Below are 21,908 nucleotides of genomic sequence, written 5' to 3'. Positions count from 1 at the left end.
CACATTGTACGGAGCACTTGCTACTGTTGTACAACCTTTGGCTACTGTACGGGCGGATTTTCAGATTGTACGGGCTGTTGTATAGTTGATCGTACGATTCCTTGCACACACCCCAAGGCAAGTTGTTGGCTGATCAGTTTCCTCTGTTGCCCGTGACACCCTCCTATTCTCTCTCTCTCTCTCTCTCTCTCTCTGATTCCAGCCTGTTATCTCTCTCTTCCTTCCCCTCTCCAGCCTCCACATAGGATCTGTTGCCCATGGAGGTTTCCTGGACTGGATTGGAGTTCCTCGGAGCTGGTCTGGAGCTGGATTGAAGGTGTTTGAAGCTGGTTTGAGTTCTCTTGTCGCTATTCCTTTCATGTGATTGCATTTGGTGATTTTTGGAAGCTTGTTGTGGCTCCACTTGTTGTTTGGAGCTTCCTCCGGACCTTACAGGCTTAAGCAAACACTCAGATACAGAGGGTGTGCCTGGGAGAGTGCCCAAGGGGCGGTGTATTGCATTTTGGAAACCTTGAGGCTGCTTGAGCATTTTGGAAAGTGTATGGAATGCAGGTTATAGCCAAGGTTTGGCTTGGACAGTGGAATTGCCTGTGGGGCAAAGCACAAGGGTGAGCCCTTGTTGTATGTACCAATTTCATTCCTAAAGAAATAAATAAATACCGGAAGGGGCACCAAGTGTTTGGGGCCAGTGTTGTGTCTTGTACTTGGTTTCATTGAGTAGGGGCACTCTAGCCTCCATCCAGTTATTTCTCAAATTGTTTCTAAGTGGTGTTGTTTAAAGTTAACAGATTGAAATGATAGAAGGAGGCTGTGAATAACGACTATGCAATGCAAGTTATGGTCTACTGCCCTTTAGGAAACTGAAGGCCGCTTATATAAGTGATGCCAAATAACCACTCTAGCATCATCTGTGGCCTGAGTGTCACGATCTGCTATAAGAAGGGCGGCATAGAAATCAGTGGCAACTGCAAGACGGCATCTGGATGTGTCTGAAGAACTCCGCCTGAGTCAACAAGCTGTGAGACGCTCTCCCTACTATGTCTCGGGCCAAGATTAGAGAAGAACTGCTTGTTGACCCTACCTCCCGTCTGAGTCCAAAATGACTCTCTGGCATGAAAGGCATACTCTGCTCTCTGATCTAAAAGTGACTGCTATTGGGCCCTTGCTGCAGCAAGGTGCTCCTGAATCCAAGCATCTATAGGCCTCTTTTGCTCCTCCCTCTGAAGGGCAGCCAACTGCTGACGGATACCTATATCACGCCTGAGGATCGCACCCCTCTTGATACGAGCAACTAAAAGATAAAAGTCGCTAATACCAGAGAGGGTTGTAGCTAAGTCTGATGGAGAAAGCTGCCCATCATGCATATGAGATACCCAAGTCCTCGACACTGCATATGAGTCACACGATTTGAAGGTCAACCTCGATAAAACCAAGGTTATGAACTTCGACACATCTCGAGCAGCCATGCACACAATTCACATTCGATGGGGCATCGGTTGAGATTGTCTCCTCATATACCTACTTCAATGTCGGTTTCTCTGGCCCGATCTTCACGATGAGACCAGCGATGCAGGCCCGTTTGAGTAGGGGCTACGCCTCACTTGCTTGACTGGAGAGATAGTGCTTCTACTCACACTTTCAGGATCCTCGGACCAAGGCTCTTCTATTTTACTCCTTGGTACAACCAGCACGCATGTATTGCAGCCCTTGTTGGGGGCCACACCTCTCAGACATAGAATGGGCTCGAGTAGAGTGACTACAGATTCTCTTGCTCTCGCAGATGGTCCGGGACAAGCCATCGTTGCCACACCAAATCAATCAAGCCAAGTTCAGCCCTTGGCTATTGCAACTAGATGCAACCTTCCAGACTATCACCTATCTATGCCGTGTTAGACAACACGGATCCTACACATCGGGGCGACCTAGACTACCATGGCTGGCTATGGCCTCATCCATGGGTCTCCCAAATGGAGGAGACGAGAGAGGCTAGAATGCACATACACGTAACTGGTTCAGGAGATTGGGGCTCCATATTGATAGATTGCCTTCCTTTCACTACAGCTTAGACACTCCATCAATCCCACTTGGATACCACGAGGTGAACCAGGTCATTCGAGAGGATCTCTTACAGCTACACACTTTCAGGACATGGTCAGGAGCCGAGGGAGCTTCCAGTGAAGCTCAGCTTCTACAGAGACCACTGCCTCCACATCTCAGAGGAGGGTTTCATTATCCCCCCGAGTACTCGTGGATCCACCTACCGCACACACTGAGGATCGCCATTGGGCAATTTCGACTGTCATCACACCGACTCCGTATTGAGAGCGGACGACCTGAGGGGATACCAAGAGTGTTGCATATGCACGCTATGTGATCGACACGAGGTCGAGTCAAAGGAGCACTTCGCATTCAGATGCCCCGCATACTATGAGATCCATGGTCGATATCATTGTCTCTTCAGAGACGATTTTGGGCCCCTGTGCAAGCTTCTTTCATACCCAAACCAGGGGTGCCTTGCCGCTTTCCTTCATGAGGACTTCGACACAGAGAGCACCTACTCAGGACACGGAGACAGGCCTCCGATACACAGTCCGATTACTCCAGAGCAAGATTACACAGTTTTTTCACTCAGACCGTAGGGAGACTGTATGGATCACATAGTCCCTGACGGGAGACACAGCAGACACCCAAGGGCTGATCCCCCCCATCAAGGCCGATCCTCCCATTAGGGAGCAGACATAGACCAAAGAGCTCAAAGCAACCTGATGAAGGGAGCTCAAAGCAGAAAGAAATCAAACCCTTGAAGGAAAGGTACAAGAAGGAGCTCAAAGCAATCGGATGTACCTAAAAGACCTCCAAGCAATCGGATGTAGCTGAATGACCTCAATGTATGAGATGTATCTACTCAATTATTAATGAATTTACTCTTTAGTTACTTCCAAAGTTGTTGAATGTTTGTGGTCACTTTAATACAAGTTTCCTTTATACAAGCCAACTGTTTTAGGATCTTTCTTTATCAAACAAGCTATTTTAGGATCACAACCAGCACGGTGGTCATATAGGATAAGTGGTCATATAGCTTCTTTCTTTATCAAACAAGCTATTTTGGGATCACAACTAGCACGGTGGTCATAGTGGTCTCATAATTTAGGATTGCAACTAACAAGGTGGTAGAGTGCAAGACACACCATACTCAATAGCAGACAGATGCATATATTACACTTGGCGACCTCCCATCCCTATTCAAACCTGGAGCACAGCCCACAGGAGTTACAGTAGCTCTGGTTAGGAGCAGGGTCATCGCCCACAGACCTCACCCGCAGACCGAGACAGCCGACTACAGCCACATACAGGCGCATGTGCTCCATCACAAGCTATACATCCGCACGGCCTCGCCCTCCCTGAGCTCCCCCTGACACCTACACCATTATGAGACCGCATTGTACTGATGAGGATGATGATGATGCCACTACTGATGATATATGACTATGTACTTTGTTAGGACTTAGCACTCATCATGGGTGATGATGCTCGCTTAGTAGCTCCACCCTTTTGCTTGTTGTATCAGGTTTTCTACCAGTCTCATAGACCCATCAGTCTTTCATAGGCTTTAATAAACTTTCTTTCTTCCGTTCTTTCTTTCTTTCTCACTATCGGGGCCTCACTTGTTTTATGAGATGCATAGATCGCAGCTTCGCTTAGCATATTTGCAGATCCAGATGCACAGAAGCACTTGATAGTCCCTGCCACCAATTGGTACTTCTCCCGATGAATAAAGAGGAATCTTTATTAGATTGACTTTGGCTAACTAATTTACTTCGCTTTGCATTGGTAAAGAGAACTATGGGGATGCCCACAAGGGACTAGGATTAGTCCGAGAACTAGAAAGCATGCATTTGACTAACGTCTCATGGGTTAAAGTGTTGGAAAATGTTTATTGAATGTGTAGGACCAAGAAGAGTGCAAAAAAGGCCCAAAATACAAAGAGCGAGTGCCAAAACGGAGGCCCCACAAGAAAAGTACAATAAGTGGTGCCCCACTTAATGGAGGGACCACTAGAGTCAAAATTCCTTTAAAGACGCCCTACTTGGAGAAAAGTTCTTTCTTTATGGAGAAAAGCTGAAAAAATTAGCTTTTGTAAAAAGAAGCCTATTCTAGCTAGAAAGCAGGACTAGCTTTTGGAAAAGCACAAACTAGACCTAGGCTATGAAAAGACAGCCCCTGAGCTCTAAGCTGTATTGAGAGCTTCATGCTCCCTTTGTGAGCCATTTGTATAAAGTTATTCTGTTGCAATAAAGACCTTTGTGTGCGGGGCAGGTGGGTGGGTGGCTGTTGGGAAAGGGGGGGGGGGGTCTCTCTCTCCTTCCCTACTCTTCCACCCCTTCTTCCATTGTGATAACAGTTCCAGCCCCCAGACAACACAGGTATTAAAGTGCAATTTGCCCCTTAGTGCTGCAAATTGTTGCTGATCGCTGTGATTTGGTGTTCAGCCACCTATTCTTGAGGATTTGAAGTGTGAATTAGCTAGAGGGGCTGTGGTTTGGTGATTGGAGCTGTGTTAGACAGGTCACTACAAGTTTGAGGTGGTATTTACAGCCTCAACCTAGGATTTTCTCTAAACTTGCTTGTTTGACCCTCTCCAGTTTTCTTCAAATGCTAACACATGGTGTATTCTTGCCTTGAGCACTCTGCACTTGGGGACCTTTTCATACTTACTAGATGTCTTTTTCCCTTAATAACAAAGAAGAGAATCGGTCTCATGACCACTAGGCCTGACATTTCATGTGTTGTCAACTGCTTTAGCCTGGCTATGGCACATTGCAGAAAAATCCACTGGAAGACAGCAAGCAAAATCTCAAGTGCATCAAGAATACTAGGCAATCAAAACCCTACTACTGAAAAGTTTTGTGATAATGGCCAGACAGATAGCAAGACAAGAAGTCCACAACAAGCTTACACCCTTTTACTCAACAGTGAGCATTTCATGGGTGACAATACAATGCTCTTTCTTCCACTGAGGCTTGAGTATATGGCAATTACTACAGCAGTGTGAGAAGCCATTTGTCTTTATAGATAACTTGAGATCTTGGCATAGCACATGTTCAGTTCCTGTTGGTTGTGATAACCAACAGTACAGTGCTTTTACCAAGAATCCTGTGAATCATTTTAGGACCAAGCGCGTCACTATCAAGTAACATTATCCCTGAGAAAGCAGATGGCCAGATCCAGATGATCTATTGTTCTACAAAAAGCATTCAAGCTAACACTTCACCAAGGCATTACAAAAGGAGAATTTTGTTGTTTGCAGGCATCTCCATGATAGTCAAGATAACATGATTCATAAAAGATTCGCAATGCAAGATGCCCCTAAAGATTAAGTAACTTTCAATCTTGTAGTCTCTTTCATTTCAACCCCTTTGCATTTATGAGGGAATGATTGACATATTACTGCATGAGTTGTAATCAGTCATGTTGTATTATTCTGTATTAACATTAGCTTGATTTGGTCACTAAAACGGAAACTTATGTACCAACAGCTGAATTTTCTCCTCTCTCAAACCCTGTCACTGAACTGCCAAAAATGTAACAACTACACCATAGTAAAGAGCCAAACTTTCGTTATTACATACCCTGCATTAAAGCCTTTCAACGAAGTGAGATGATTAGATTGCTGTTTTAAAAAGTAAAAGCACCATTACTTTCGTTTTCTTAAAACACCTCAAGATTAAGAAGCAATCAGTACAAATTTAGTCAAGCAAACAAGGTTTAGCCATGTGAGGCATCCATATGAGATTCTGGGGTAAAATATTTTAGTTGTTGTCATTCATCATAAATATTGACTCTAAACCTATGATAGATTGAGGTCTTAGAAATATCTATTGATTTGCAATGCGGCCCATAAATATATCTCCAAGGAATGAATTTGAATCTTTATAAATAATAATTAAAAGCATGCAAGGACTAGGCCAAAGAAACCACCTATGAACTAACTTCCGTAAGCTTATGAAGAATGATTGCACAAATCTAAAAGGCATCACTCACTGCATAAACTCCAATCAGAAGTAAAAAGATAGGAGCCTGCTAAGGATGAGCACGATAAGTGGCCCTACGAATACCAATTCTTTGTTGGGATAATAAGTTCCCTATAGTCCTACCAACAATATAGATTTGCAACATCTACAACCTTTGTTCAATTTCTCTTTTTCAAATCAATGTCTTGCATTTAAGATGTCAGCCAACATTTTGAGTTTTGTCTTGCAGGTCCATAGACTATCAGTTTTCTAAAGAAAAAGGAAAGAATAAAGGGAAAATGAACATCGTATACCACTTGCAGAAAACCACTTGCAGAAAACCATTTATCTGTATCTCATGGCTACACATAGAGGAGCTTAAGCACTGGGACATTATTTTGTGAATCCTCTTGTATCGGGTTCTCCCACGACCCTTTTTGTATATCCATAGAATAAAGGAAAAGGGGACACAACAAAGGGCAAAGAACTTCCCATCACAAAAGGTTGCTTTCCTGCTGTTGAGGATGCTGTTTCTTATTTTGATATTATTGTCAAGTGAGACAACCAAAGCATGTGAGCCCCTCAAATAGAAGGAATCTAGTATGTACAAACCATAATCTTTTAGAGGACGTTGCCCATGATCACCCAAAACTGCCGTAACAAGCTCCATTGATATGCACAAATGGTGTCTCTGAGGAAACATAACAAAGTGAAAGGTCAATCTCTAGATTGGCAAAAGTTAACATCTGAAAAAGCTATTTACAAATTAGAACAAGAGATTCAAGGCATCAGCCTTGTACACGGGTAGCCAGCAAGCACTGAAACATGTCCAAAAATAAAAGCACATGTAGGATCGATTAACGAGAGAGAGAGAGTGCAAGGTACAAAGAGTCGAAGATAGCAGCCGTCACGTCAACTAGTGTAGTGTAAAGAAAAACACATAGTACTTGTACCTAGACCCTAGGACTAAGTGTCCTAGGTGTCACATAGGACTAAGTGTCCTATGTGGCATAAAAGGCACAAAATAAACTAAGTGCCTATACCTATGCCTACAAGGCACATACCAAGGCCCATAGGGCATCACTAGAACTGGGAGAAGATGACCTACAAACCCCCCTCCATGGTATGGGCTGAAGTATTCTACAAACGTCTCAGAATACCTCGTATTTTCTGAGCATGGTGGCACATGTTCATCCAAAAGAATATAGCCACCTATAAATGTACAAGGTATGTCAGATCACGTAACAAAGGGAACCAAGTGTAAAGCCTGGCGGAAGACTTCGAACTTGGGACGAGGAAGTGCCTTTGTAAACAGATCTGCTATGTTGTCCTCTGTGGGAAGATGGGACAGCTCTATGTCTTCTGCAAACAACCGCTCTCAAACATAATGATAGTGAACTTCAATATGCTTGGTACGCGCATGAAACATTACGCGCAATGGCCAAAGCACTATGGCTGTCAGTGTAGACCATAGTGGAGGATGTCTGGCGAATACCAAGATCTGTAAGTAATTGTCGAAGCCAAACACACTCTACTGTAGCGGTGAAAGCTGCCCTGTACTCAGCCTCATAGCTAGATGTTCCAAATGTTGGTTGCTTCTTACTAAGCTAAGAGAGACATGAATTTCCAAGCAAAAAACAATTGCCAGTATGTGACACTCTGGTGTCGGAACATCCTGCCCAGTCACTATCCATGTAAGCATGCATGCTAAGTGAAACCTGATCACCATAGAAAAGGGCTAAATTCTAAATGCCTTTGAGATATCTGAAAACTCTCTTCACTACCTGCCAATGCTGTGAGCTGAGCATGTCCATGAATCTGCTAAGCTGAGATACTGCATACTGTAAGTCAGGTCTGGTGTGACATCAATAAATAAGGCATCCAATAGCCTGCTGATACAGAGTGATATCACATGGTGAGCTCCCATCATGAGCTGAACATTTGAAGCCAGGGTCCACTGGAGTAGAGATGGGCTTGCAATCCTTGAGCTGACTACGATCAAGGAGCTGTACAATATACTTGGACTGAGACATCATAAGACCCCCTACATCTGGGCCTGTGATGAGCATATCATCCACATATAAAATCAGCACTAAAAAATCAGATCCACTCACACGGACATAAAGAGTGGGTTTTGTGGGGCTATTCTAAAAACAAAGGGATAGTAAGTGTGCATGAATTTTGGCATACCATGCCCTGGGTGCCTGCTTCAAACCATAAATAACAACCTCAAAGCCAGGAGGTTGTGTGACATAGACTTCTTCCCACAGATCCCCATGAAGAAAAGCAGTCTTGATGTCAAGTTGATGCACTTGCCAATGGTGATGTGCTGCAATGCCAATGACACATCTAATGGTAGTAATCCTGGATGTGGAAGCAAATGTCTCCTCAAAGTCAATGCCTTAATGTTGGGCATACCCTTTTGCAACAAGACGGGCTTTGTGTCGATCTGTACTGCCATCAGATTTCCTTTTTAATTTGTAGACCCATCGGGTACCAATGGCACGCTTGCCGGGGGGGAGATCTACTAATTCCCATGTGTCATTTTTGGCAATGGATTGTAACTCAACTTTCATTGCATCCATCCACTCTTTGCTGTCAAAAGCATCTTTATGGCACAAAGGCTCTTCATTGCAAGCTGTAGCAAGGAGTGCAAACTCAAGAAAGTGACCATGCATCTGTCTATTTCCTGATCTTGTCCAGGCAACAAAAGGCTGATCTTGTTTGCTGTCCCTCAATGTATCAAGAAGCCATCTAGGAACTTGCTTTTGTTGTCTATTGACAGCTCTGTCTTCAATCACTGCATCATGAATAGTGGGATCATTTTGTGCTGGAAGAGAAACCTACAAATCAGCATGGGATACTGGCTGATCATTGCTTGTTGGAGGGCCTGCAAAACCTCCTCTTGCTGGTCAAAGTCCTCTTCTGAGGATGGCAAAGGTAACCAAGATTCAAAGGCATCAAACATGTCAAATTCTGGCTTAGCTTTGCAGTCCACAAGAGGAGAAGCCGAATGTTCAGCAAAAATGACATCTCTACTGACAATAATCTTCCCAGTATTTGGTTGGTATAACCCATACCCTCTGCTCTCCTGGCTATAACCAATGAATATACATTTGATTGCCTTGTCATCAAGCTTATGTCTCAGCTGAGATGGTACATGAACATATGCAAGAGACCCAAAAACTCTCATATGTGAAAGTGAAGGCTTCCTGCCTTTCCATGCTTCATAAGGTGTAACAGTCTTCAATGCCCTTGTAAGTGATCTATTCAAAACATAGTTGGCTCACATCACTGCATCAAGCCAAAATTCATTGGGCAAAGACTTGGCCTTAAGCATGCACTTGGCCATCCCCATAGTAGACCTATTTTTCCTTTCAAGAACAGGATTATGCTGAGGAGTGTACGGAGTAGTGCATGAGTGAACAATGCCCCATGAAGACAAAAATGCATCAAACTCCTTTGACATATAGTCTCCCCCCGTATCTGTGTTGAGGGTGACAAGCTTGCATCCTGATTCATTCTCAACCATATTCACCCACCTCTGAAAGCATAAGAACACTTCAAATTTGGCTCTTAAAGCATATACCCAGTGTACCGATGATTGGAGCTGACAGCAATACATTGTGACTGTACGGGCAGCATGTAGGCAAGCAAGCAATCAATCTATACAGTGTACGGATAGGTACGGCGAAGCTGAAGATGAGCTCGACGAAGAGGCTATCTGGGCTGATAGCGAGGCCAATGGGAGCTGGTCCTAGAGCAGGTACAGGATGTAAGAGCTAACCTTGCTCTGATACCAAATGAAGAAAAAAGCAAGAAGCAAGAGAGCTGAAGCAAAACGTAAGTTGAATAGAGAGTGTAAGAACAACTACAAAGGAGAGAACGTTTTGTCTAAGTGACAAAACCTTATCCTAACCACTAACTGTAGTTAGGGATCCTAACTGTGGTTCGGGGTAAAAACCTCTAAAGAGGGAAAAGTGCCCCTAACCCACTTATTACATTACATTGGTCACTGCCTAGAATATGGCAATAATTCTAACATGTAGTTCTTTTCAAATAAAAACTACTAGTTTTCCATCAAGGGTTGTAGCATCTGAGTCAGTTTTTTTTTTTTGGGCAAAAAGAGACTTCTATTAAGTATTAAAGAAAACCGTTAGAGCAAGCTCCATAAGGGAATATGGGATACACCACGCAATGCATGAAAAGCTCAAGAGCCAAAAAGAAAGGATTGGGGCTGATAGTGCCATCTCAATCCGGTAGCGACCCTTAAAAAAAAGGGAGAACCCCTCCAAACTCGGAGAAATACAGTCCTCCTAGAAGACGCTGCCCGTGAAGGGCCCTGCATGCTAGCCCATATGGCTATCAAAGTGTGAACCATGTCACTCCAAATCCCCATGAACACCTGTGATGGGTGTATCTGGGTGCCATCCAAAGCCTCTATACATCTGGCTCTCCAAATGTGCCAAGAGGAAATGCTAGCCAAAATCTCCCGAGAGGTGTCGACTGAAACATGTGAAGCTCTGAATGGAATATGTGGTACATCCTGAAGAGAGCAAGGCTCTATCACATGTCGGCGGATCGAGAGTGCCCAAGAAGCAAGCTCACCCTCATAAAACACCTGGGGCCCAGTAAGGGATAACCATGCCACCGAGCCCCAAGTCATGAAGAAAGGGCAAGTATGAAAAATGCTGAGTATCCGAGCAACTCCTTTCCAAACAGTGCTCACTTGATTGCACTCTCAAAGGCAATGTCGCACTAACTCCTCTGCAGAATGACAGCGAGGACAAGTGGGATCAGCCCCAAATCGTGATCTCCACAGGTTCACTGCAATCCCTTCATGAATAGAAAGGCAAAAGAAAAGGTGATCGTTCTATTTCTGAGGGATTTCCAGAGCCTCCTCCAAAAATTCATACGCAAATCTGCGGTGATGAAGAAGCTATCCCAATATGCGGCTCTGGAGGGAATCCAACCCCTACTGCTCAGCTAAATCACCTGGCATTACCAACCGTGAAACGAAAGAAGGGAATACCCCTCTCTCGGTGCCCATGATCTATCCACTCCCACTCTCTTGGATCCCACTGCAAGCACCTGATAGGTGCACCTCAATATAACCACAACCTCCAGGATCCCAGGGCCAAGAGCAGAGGGTCGACGTCTAAGTATCACTGCAAGCCCGCTCCATGGTCCACAAAACCAGCAATCCTGACAGGCTGAAAGACACCTCTAGAAGAATATCATCCGTGGATCTAGAGAGTATACCTTCATCCCCAACGTCAAAGACCAAAGCATCTTCCCCGAGACCTCGAAGAGCGATCACCTGTAGAGGAACTGCAGTCCTCGAAAAAGCTCCCATCCAAGTGGTGGAAGTAATAGGCATCTCAACTGTCCATTCCACCGGGATGGCTGCATCTATCTGCTGAATCCTGAGTGCTAACCCTCTCAGGTGACTCATGGACTGTAGCCTCTGATCCTCATGTAGCCTGATAAAAGCCTTCCAAGTGCCTACTGTGTAGGCGGGGCCTCTCTCCCATCTAGACCACTGCATATAATGAGAAGTGCCCCGTGGTCTGCCATGCTCATCAAGTATACTATCGTTCCAAATGATCGGCCACCTATCAATCTCTTCAAGAGTAGACGGCGAATCCCTTCGAAGAGTGTTCCTGAAGCTCCCCCAAGCTTTGAGGATGGCAGTCATGAGAGGAGAGACAGGAGACCTGAGAGAGGCGGAAGTAAAAATCCAGCGAGGCCTGTCCACCCAATCATCTCCCAAGGAAAGAAATCCTTCCAAGGTTCCTGCCCAGCCATGAGTCCCCTCACCACCACCTTACAAAGCAATGCCCTGCACTGCAAGTCCGGGTCAATGATATTAAAGCCCCCTTCCAATGTACGGAGAATAATGGTCTCCCAGGTCACCCTAGCTGCAACATCTCCCGTGCCATCAAGTCCACTGCATAAACAATTTCTGACTAGTCTAATGAGCTGAGTGATGGAATCCCTAGACCGGCACCAACGAGAACACACAAACCAGGCGGTGGCCAAGAGAACCTGGTTCACTACCACAACTCTACAAGCAAGGTCCAGTTTGGCTGAGCTCCAAAAAAGGAGCTTTTTCCTTATACTTTCTAGTACTGAGGCAAACTGCTGTGCTGGAGAGATGCCCAATCCTACCTGGCATCCCAAATATCTGACAGCACACCCCTCTGAATCCAGGAAAAGCCAATGTCAACTCCCCAGCCTGGAGTGTCCTCATCACTGATCCAAAAGCCAAAGGATTTATGCCAGTTAATGTGTGCCCCTGTAGCTGAGCAAAAAATATCCAAGGCTATCCGGAAAGAATCAAGTGACTGCGAAGAGGCCTCAATAAAAATAGCAGTGTCATCAGCCAACTCACAGTCAAGAAGCTTCTGCTCCTGTCTCAAGGGCAAACTCAACCCATAAAGCTCAGCCTGAGATCTAAGGAAGATACTCATAGCTTCTGCCACAAAAAGAAAGAGAAAGGGGGCTAAAGGGCATTCCTGACGAACTGATCTGGAAATCTGAAACTTGTCACCCCTTACCCCTCCAATCAAAACCTGGTTGTCGGCTGATCTGTACAGGGAGGACACCCCTCTAATCCATGCATCTGAAAATCCAAATTGTAGAAGGGTGCCCTCAAGAAAACCCCAATCTACTCTGTCCTAGGCTTTCTCAAAGTCCAGGAGTAGAACTGCCAGCCTCTGCCCGCTCTGCATAGCCCACTCTGTGGCTTCCCAAAAGGAAGAGATATTATCAAATATGCTCCTGCCATGCACAAAGCTTGTCTGAGTATCATGGATGAGGTCTGGAAGAAGGGGCTGCAATCGGATGCTGATCGCCTTGGCAAGCATTTTGTATAGAGTGCCCAAAAGAGTGATGGGTCTCCATTGGGATACAAAATTCCTATTGCCACCTTTCGGGTTAAGCTGTATGAGTCCCTCAGTCAGTGAGTCAGGCATCTCACCCCAGTCCCAAATGCCCTGCAGGGCTGAAGTAATATGATCACCTATCATATCCAAAAGGCTGTAAAAAAAGGAGGAGTAAGACCATCGGAACCAGGGCACTTGCCCTTATGAAGGGTGGAGAGAGCAGTCTTGAACTCTGTGTTGCTAAAGCGTGCATCAAGTGAGCATGTCATCTCTGGTATGACCAACATAGGTAAACTCTACCAAATTTTATCTTTAGCCACATCTGTGACCTGTGTGTCAGGATCTGCAGAAAGGAGGCATAGAAAGATGTCGCTAAGTGCATGACGGTATCCGGATGAGACTGCAAAACGCCGTCAGAGTCAATAAGCTACCTGACACTCTCTCTACTATGTCTGGGATCAAGTGTAGAGAAAAAGTGTTTATTGACTCTCCCTCCCATTTGTATCCAAAAGGACTCCCGTGCATGGAAGGCATACTCTGCTCTCTGATCAAGCAATGTCTGCAAGTGAGCCCTTGCCGCAGCAAGGCGCTCCTCTATCCAAGCATCTGATGGTCGTCTCTGCTCCTCTCTCTGCGAGGCTACCAACTGCCGGCGGATACCAATCTCCTGCCTGAGTGAGTTGTGGCCACATTCAGTACATAATTACATCACCAAGATGAGGGTGGTGAGGGATCAACTCTCTGTAGTTGGTCAACAACTGGATTCTGCTCGGATTGTTAGACTTTTTCTTGGTTGCTCCTCAAGAGCTACAAGGGTTTTGTGACAACCATGATTGCATGACAACTGTCGACACTAGTTACATTCGAAGAGCTAGTGCCCATTCTCGTGCAGCATGGAGCTTAGGAGAGGAAGTTCGATGGATCCAACAACAAAGATTTTCTCATGAAGAAAAAGCCAAGGGTAAGCCCATCAAGGGTAAGCCACAGTCTAATGGAGACTCTAAAGAAGATAGGTTAGGCGATTCAAAGACAAAGAAGAAATGCTTCTACTGTGAGAACCTAGGACCAGCCACCCCCCTGCATGTGAGGAAGCAAGATCTGCAAGACTGCCTCTGTGATAGTCTCATCCGTGTATAAGGCATCGGGGATCCTAATACTGTGAGACTGTCCTCTCAGATGGGGCTCTGAGATGGACACAAAAACCAGAAAATGGTCGGAAGTGGAAACACCAGGTGCAATGCAAACTGTCCCCCCTCTATCAAGAGTCCAGTCATCCACATAGAATCTGTCAATCCGAGCATGGATAGGCATCTACACCCTATGGTTCGACCACGAAAACAAAAGTGGCTGAGACTGAATCTGAAATGCATCATCTGACCAAACATCTCTGCCACTGAACCTGAACAAGAAGGCGTCCCTAGCTGCTCTCTCGAGGAAATGAATACCACCTTCTCTGTCCCCTTGCTTATCAGAAGGTGCCTCAACCATGTTGGAGTCACCTCCAATAATCCACGAATCTGCAACGTCAGCCCACGAGAGCAACTCTTTCCAAAACAGAACACGGTCCCCTCCGTTGTTCGGAGCATAGACGTTGAGGAAACCAACCTTACGTCTGTCAATCAGAAGTAGAACCCACTAGGCCCTGGAGGGGGTTATGGTACCGTGTCCAATGATCAGAGGGAGAATAGAATCTGAAACTGATATGCATGTACCTCCTCTAGTTCCCAAGGCAGGAAGCCAAAAAGTCCGGCCTGAAAGCAGCTTACCTGACTTGGAGCAATCTCTAACATCCAGTTTGTGTTCCTGAAGAAAAAAAATGTCTAGGGAACCACTTGAAACACCTGGATGGAGCTGATTCCTAATCAGCTGTCTGTGACGGCGATGAGGGATGCCGCCCAATCCCTGTATATTCCAACTGGCTATCCTCATCGGCGGGAGGAAGCGGGTTGGAATACCTTACCCGACCTGGTGGCGAAAAAAGAACCCTACACCGGAGCTGACCTCCTGCTATACACACGAGGTCCAAGGGAAAAAAAGTCCACAAGTGAGAGAGAGAAAGATCTCTCAAAAGGGATGCCAATAATTGGCTCTCCAAAAGTGGAGGTACAAAATCATCATCTGGGAGGTCAGAGAGGTCCTCCAGAGCAGAAAAGGAGTTCCGCTGAGCCAGTCCTGGGGAGGGGGTACAAAGGATTCCTATCGAATCAGGGAGAGAATGTAAGACCCCCTTCCCTCTATCGACAGAAGGAGGCACCTGTACTAGGTCCTGATCAAGAAGTGCTACGAACGAGGTGCCAACAACCTGGGCTGTTGAGGGAGGTACAGCCTGATCCTCCTCCCGAGGCTCCAAGGGGATAGCCTCAGAAGCAGTGGAGGTGTAACCGCGAGCGGAACCCACCGTGGGCCAGAAGTGGTGCGGGGTGCAGGAGGGACTCGAGTAGCCCTAGGAGGGGGGGGAGCCCTAGCTGAGTCAGTCAGGGGTTCGCAAGTGTGAAACTTCAGCAGCTACAACAAAGCATGCATTGTTGGGCACAAACTTGGAGGAGAGCATAGCTCAAAAGATTACTTTTAGGGACATTTTTGTAAATTGCACTCAACCAATGACGTAACCACCAATTAGCACAAGCAATTACAAAAAAACCAATGTATCATTCAAGAACAAATGGTATTGATGTCAAAGAGCACTTGATCAAGGAAAAAGTGTAGATATCTGCCCCATAAAAGCTGGTTTTATAATTATCTATGCAGCATAGTGATAGTTGCAGAAATCTTTACCAAGCAACTCGATAAAGAGTTGTTTGAAACAGATCGACAAGTTCTTGGTTTGAAAATAATGATCAGTCCTTATTATTCATAGTAATGCTCAGTCCTTCATTCACAATAATGCTCCATCTTTCTTCATTCTCCAAATCGTCCCTACTGCAGCAACATGTTTGGGGAAAGCCTACTTCATGATGTTCTTCTTGAGCGAAGGTGCTGGGTCATGCAAATATAAAGTCATGTCTAAAATTCATGTACAATTGTGGTAATCAAAGGGTTGGATAAAGATTAAATTTATGAATACAAAAACAAGTAGTGTACAAGTAGCTACGCGAGTCTGTGGACTTTTCCTCTCTCTCCCTCTTCATCTTGTGAGCATGTGCATGGGTTTCCTTTAACTTGTACACACCCCTCAACTCGTAAACTCTATAAAACAATCCAGATCGAATCATTTAGTAGTTTCCTTTAGATTTCTTTGCAGTCGTAAGCCAAAGCGGATGTAGATAATTATAAAAGCAGCGTTCATATGGCAGAAAATCAGAAAGAGAAAAGAAACCAAGCACTACTGCTAGACAAAATGCTACCTCAAGGAATATATTGAACTCCCTCTGCTTAATTGCTGCCTGTGCACCCCAAGCTTCTTGTAGGGTCCTTCCAAGAACAAAAACTCCCACAGCTGAGTACCTGCAGAATTTGCAACCCCAATTGATCAATTGCAGCTGGAGGGCAGCAAGCAATTCATTATTTAAACATGATGCAAATTTCAATTAATTCGGGAGAGGAATCAAGGCAAAACTTCAGCACGGCTTTGTGGCAACCAAAACACATCTTGCAAAAGAATAACACCATCTTTACAAGCAAGTTACTGCCCAGCAGGCCCTCGTTGTAGAAAGAAAGAAAGAAAGAAAGAAAGTTTATTAAAGTTTTCGGAAGACCGATGGGTCTATGAGACTGTGAAAATCCTGATACAACGAGCTGTGGTGATGGAGCTACTAAACGAGCATCCATACTAATGCAAAATGCAAAAAATGCAAAAAATGCAGAATGGCAGTACTAAGTCCTAAGTTCAACATAGTCATGTCGATGGTCGACTATATATCAATCTCAGCATCATCATCAATATCATCATCATCCCCAGCAACAGCAAGATATCAGGATGGATGAGGAAGTGGAGGCATGAAGTCGGCAATATAGTGCTGTCGGCCACTCAGAGGTGCGGTCCTGGCACGTCTCCTGGTCGTACCTCTGCGTCTAACCAGGGCTACTGTGACCCCTATCGGTCGGGCTCCATCTCTAAACAAGGAGGGGATGTCTCCAAGTGTGATCCGTGTGTCGACCCTCTGTCTGAGCTGTCGGGTCACGGGCTCCGAGTTACGATCATGTCGAGGCCTTGTCTCGTTGGGGATCTAGCTGAAAGAACTCCGTGATAGAGCTGTGAGAGGGATCAACCGAGGAAGAAGTCTGCTCCTATCTTCATGCTCAGAGTATCCTCTCGCGGTGTCTAAGTGCCTCATGAATAAAACCTGCCAAACACCGCTGGTCTGGGTAGGAGAGGAAATGGGCTCAAATCCCATAACTATCTCTGAAGAGGCAGTGGAAACGTCCTCGGATCTCATAGTACACAGGACACCTAAAGATGAAATGCTCCTTTGTCTCAACCTCCTATATGTCACATAGTGTGCATATGCACCGCTACCTGGGTAGTCGCTCTGCTCTGCTGCTCTCGATTCGAAGTCTGTGTGAAGAGACCCGGAACTGCCCAAGAGAGATCCTCATCGAGTGGGGTAGGTGAATCTGTGTGTATCCTGGTGGGTCAATGAAACCCTCCACTGTGATATGTAAGAAGTGATCTCTGTAGAAGCTAAGCTTCACTGGGAGTTCACTCGGTTCCAACCAGGTCCGAAAAGTGTGTAGCTGTAGTAGATCCTCACGGATAACCTGATTGACCTCATGTGATAAGAGGGGAGAGAACGGAGCATCCATGCTATACTGGAAGGGAGGTAGTCTATCCATGTGGAGCCCCAGTCGCTCAAACCATCTCTCTGTACGTGCATACGAGCACCTCTGATCTCCTCCTGCTGCAAGTGCCATAGAAGAGGATAAAGCTATCCATGGTAGCTTGCTACGCCCCGAGGTATAATCCCCATATTCCCTAACTCGGTACAGATATGTGATGACCTGAAATGCAGCATCTAGCTGTAAAGGGGGTGACCCAAACTCAGCCTAAATGATCTGGTGAGGAACGGATGACTTACAACGAATCATCCGTGATAGCATGAGAACCTGTAGCCGCTCCACACGGGCCCACTCTATATCCGACAAGTTTGGCCCCCAACAAGGACTACCGTACATCCCCGCTGGGCGAGCCAAGGAGTCAAAAAGCAACCCCTTGGTGCGTGGATCCTGAAAGTGTGAGCGGAAGCAGTGCCTCTCTAGCCTGGCCAATGAGGCATACCCTCTACTCAAGCATGCCTGCATCGTGGGTCTCATAGTGAAGCTCGGTCTGGAGAAGATAACCCCAAGATAAGTCTATGATGAAACTATCTCAACACATGACCCCGCAAATGTGAACTGCTCCTGACATATGATGGCTCGAGATGTATTGAACATCATGACCTTGGTTTTACCCAGGTTGACCTTCAAATCATGAGACTCACAAAAGGACTGTAGTGCGTCTAGGTGTCTTTGAAGCCCCTCTGCTGAGGAAGATAAGAGAGGCACGTCATCTACATAGAGCAAAATCCGGATCAGCGTGCTTGCAAGAGAGCAACCTACATCTCCCTGTGTCTGCATCACTGTCTCAAGCTCGTCAATGTAGAGACCAAACAAGGTAGGCGATAGAGGACACCCTTGTTTGACCCCGATGGTACTCATGATCTCGTCTGTCCACCCGGATCCTACCCGAACTCTGCCAGAAACTCTCTCATAAAGTGCCATGATAGCCCAAATGATCTCTTGGTCATAACCCAAGTCCTATAGGCGCCGTATGAGGCAGGCTCTCGGGACCGTGTCAAATGCCTTGCGAAAATCCACAAAGCAACAATAAACCCTCTGCTTCCGTGACCTCGCCTCCTCGATGATACATCTGAGCGTCAGAATGTGGTCCATGGTTCCATGATCACGCCGGAATCCGGCCTGTCCTGCTGCTCTGAGTCCTCGACACTGTGCAAGTCTGCTAACCTCGAAGTCAAGTACTGATGCATAAATCTTGGACATGACATATCTAATCATAATGGTCCCGTAGTTCTCCGGGCTCATGGGATCCCCTGCCTTGTGGATGGGTGAGATAGTGTTAATGTTCCAAGTGTGTGGAAATCCCAATCAAACCGCTTCATTAAAAAGCTTTGCTGCGATCGGGGCTAGGAGGTTAATCCCATATGCAATGAACTCAGTGCATAGTCCCTCATGATCCTTCGCTCGGCCATTATGAAGTTTCATTACAGCATCCTTTATCCCTCCTCTAGTGAAGAGGGTGCAAAATGTGGGACAAGGCATGTGTGAGAGGCTAGGGACTAGCTGATTTGGGATGTCATAACGTGTGCGTGCATAATCAAACCAGATCTGGGTGTCAGTGAGTGGCGGAGGGGACCGTCCTTCTAGAAATCTCCACCAGAAGTCCTTAGAGTTGTTACTAAACAAAATGTTCAGTAGCTCCTCCTCGTTTCGACGAACGAAGTCTAGTTTCTTTCTCCGTACCAATCTACGGTATTCACGTAGCGTATCTGGTGCGCTTGGAAGACTGTTTTTGGTTCCAAATCCGAGTTGACGGCGTAAGGCCTTACACTCATCATCGTACCAACTATTACAGGGTACAGTTCCAGGGGGTGGTGGGTGGGTGGAGCGGGTGGTGTGGGTAAAAGCGTGAATGACAGCCTCGTGTAGTGAGCGGGTGACAAGGGCAGCACGATCCTCTAAAAGAGGTATGAAGTCAATATAAGCGAGAAGTATGTACAGACGGCCAGAGTAAGAAGGTGAGTGATCCCGATCAAAGCGTATATCGTGGTAGGTGGAGTAAGCACTGAGTGGGGTGGAAGGTGTTGTGCAAAGGGAGGTGGAGATGCGAAAGAAAAAATATGTGTGATCAGCCCTTGGGGAGAGAGGTGCTACAGTGAAGTCAGTAATGCGAGATGTGAAGACAGGGGATCCCATGATGTAATCAACAACACTTGAGCCCCCCCCATGTGGAAAGCATGTGAAACCACCTGAAGCTAGCTATCTGTCAAGACCATTATAGATAATGAGATCATGTATTCTGCCTAGGTCGAATAGGGCTGTCCATAGGATGAAAGTGGACCTCGCCTGTCAGCCGAAACCCGTAGCATACTTGCCTCCTCAAGGTCAACATCTGCCAATAGAGTGGAATCATCTCTGAAATCAAGAAGTGGTACCTGACGGGTCCTTGTCCTCGCGCTGAAGTCCCCCACTAGAAGGACTTCTCCGCGGCTAGAAAAGTCAACGATGGACTGATAAAGGGCAGCAAATGGGGATGTCTCATCATCACCTCGAATATCTCTGGCAAAGTGGGAGGTCTCCAGGGGGAAGTAGCAAACTGCGGCAAACAGATCCTGAATGTCCATGTGTCGTATCCGGATCCAAAGAAATCTGGAATGTGTATCTCTCTGCTCTACTGAACGGTGACCCTTGTGGGTTCCCGTTTGGCCACGTCAACCCATCTGGAAGTCTCCTCAATAGCACATTGCATGCTCGCAATCTGTGCCTCGACCACCGGAGTACTCCCTGGGGCAGTGTGTATGGTTGTGACCTCCTGTCGGAGCTGCATGATATCCTGTATGAGTCCCTGAATAAGACCCGCCTGCTCCCGAATGGCCCTAGCCTACTCCTGTATGATGCGGCTCTGCTCTTGGTTGAAGTGGACCTGCTCCCGTGCGAAGCGAGCCAGCTCCATCTCACGCTCACGAGAACTATGTATCTCTGTGAGTAGAGTCTCACGGGCCTCTGGTGTGTCAGTCCACCCATGTCCATGCTGAAACTGTGGTGAGCGTGGTATGAAAGAGTGGAACTGAGTCCGAAAACTGGACGGTGGCTGAGTGAGGAACGGAGATGACAATGGAATGGATGAGGCAGTCCCAACGGGGCGTGGGAGGGTGGGCTGACTGAGAGGGAGAGGGGAGAGTGAAGCGTAATGCGGCACAGTGTATGACACCTCCGAAGTAGGTGTCATAAGCTATGCGAGAGCTGTAACAAGAGAAGAGGGAGAGGGAACAACAACCGGCGCCATGGGCACGAGTATGTCACTGATCGTAGATGTAGATGGAGCTGAGACTGGAACTAGAGCTGGGCCTGAAGCGAGGACTGAAGTCGAAGTAGAGATAGAGAGTCTGGTCAAAGAAATTTTTACTGACTTTACAAAATTGATAATGCTGAGGCACTTTCTGGAAAATTTTAATGCCAATAAAAGAATATTCAGCTAGCATCAAACCTCACAACTACTGAGAAAATATAGTTTTCAGTAAACCTGAACAACTGGACTGATAATATTACAAGTATAAATTGTGAAACGATTCAGCACTCACACTAGAGCGTTCAGTTTCCTCTTATTGCTAGGGCCCAACATGCACATGCTCTGAATCCTATGTTATGTGGATTTAAATCATTAGCAATCAATGCTGTCGACTTCTCATATCCATGAGCAAGACAATTGATGTTAACCAAATAGCCACTAATCTGGGTATTCACCACTCTTTGTTCACCAATGATAAAACTTTTATTACATAAAAATGCATATTCACATCAAAGAGACTGTTCACACATAGCATGACATGTAGTTATATCCAAGGCACCAACATCAATCACCAAAAGTTGTATTACTCAAATCCATACTTCCCTCTGCACTGACAAGATTTTGCACCTATGCTCTTCAATATGTTATCAAAGCCAGGTTGAACTTTGTGAGATCTTTTGCTTGCCTTCTATGGTTGGACCATTGATTGGAATCCTTAAAGGAGGATCAGTAACCATTTGCACAGCACCCATTGAGCCTTGAGGCAAACCAATGTGAGAAGAGTTGATGCTCCTTAACGGAGTGCCTACTACACCAGAACACTCCATGCAGAACCAGTTGCGGTTGTTCTATTGTATTTCTTACCTCTAAAGTGAGTGGTCTTGAAGCACATAGTTTTCCTGCATGCCCATCCCAAGGTGTCCACACAATATATCTGCTACTTACAAATCTCTCAAGTTATCCGATTATTATAAGAGGCGCCAAACTGTACAAGCATTCACACAGACC

General features: G+C 45.9%; 1 protein-coding gene across 1 annotated transcript in view; it reads right to left on the bottom strand.

The window, feature by feature from the left end:
• The window catches only part of LOC147903782 (tRNA ligase 1-like), a 253,182-nt gene that overhangs the window by 154,181 nt on the left and 77,093 nt on the right, over positions 1-21,908 (bottom strand). The window contains exons 5-6 of the mRNA XM_087401184.1: positions 16,243-16,342; positions 6,624-6,702 (exon numbers count right to left, since the gene is read on the bottom strand). Of these exons, the coding sequence (XP_087257310.1) occupies positions 6,624-6,702; positions 16,243-16,342 (179 nt within the window). The remainder of the gene's footprint in view (positions 1-6,623; positions 6,703-16,242; positions 16,343-21,908) is intronic.

This window comes from Dipteris shenzhenensis, chromosome 3 (assembly GCF_047967505.1).
Source record: "Dipteris shenzhenensis isolate YYH24624 ecotype China chromosome 3, Dip_SZ_1.0, whole genome shotgun sequence".
In the NCBI taxonomy this organism is placed as follows: domain Eukaryota; kingdom Viridiplantae; phylum Streptophyta; class Polypodiopsida; order Gleicheniales; family Dipteridaceae; genus Dipteris; species Dipteris shenzhenensis.
Note: the sequence above shows the minus strand (reverse complement) of the source record. Positions and strands in the feature narration are given on the sequence as shown.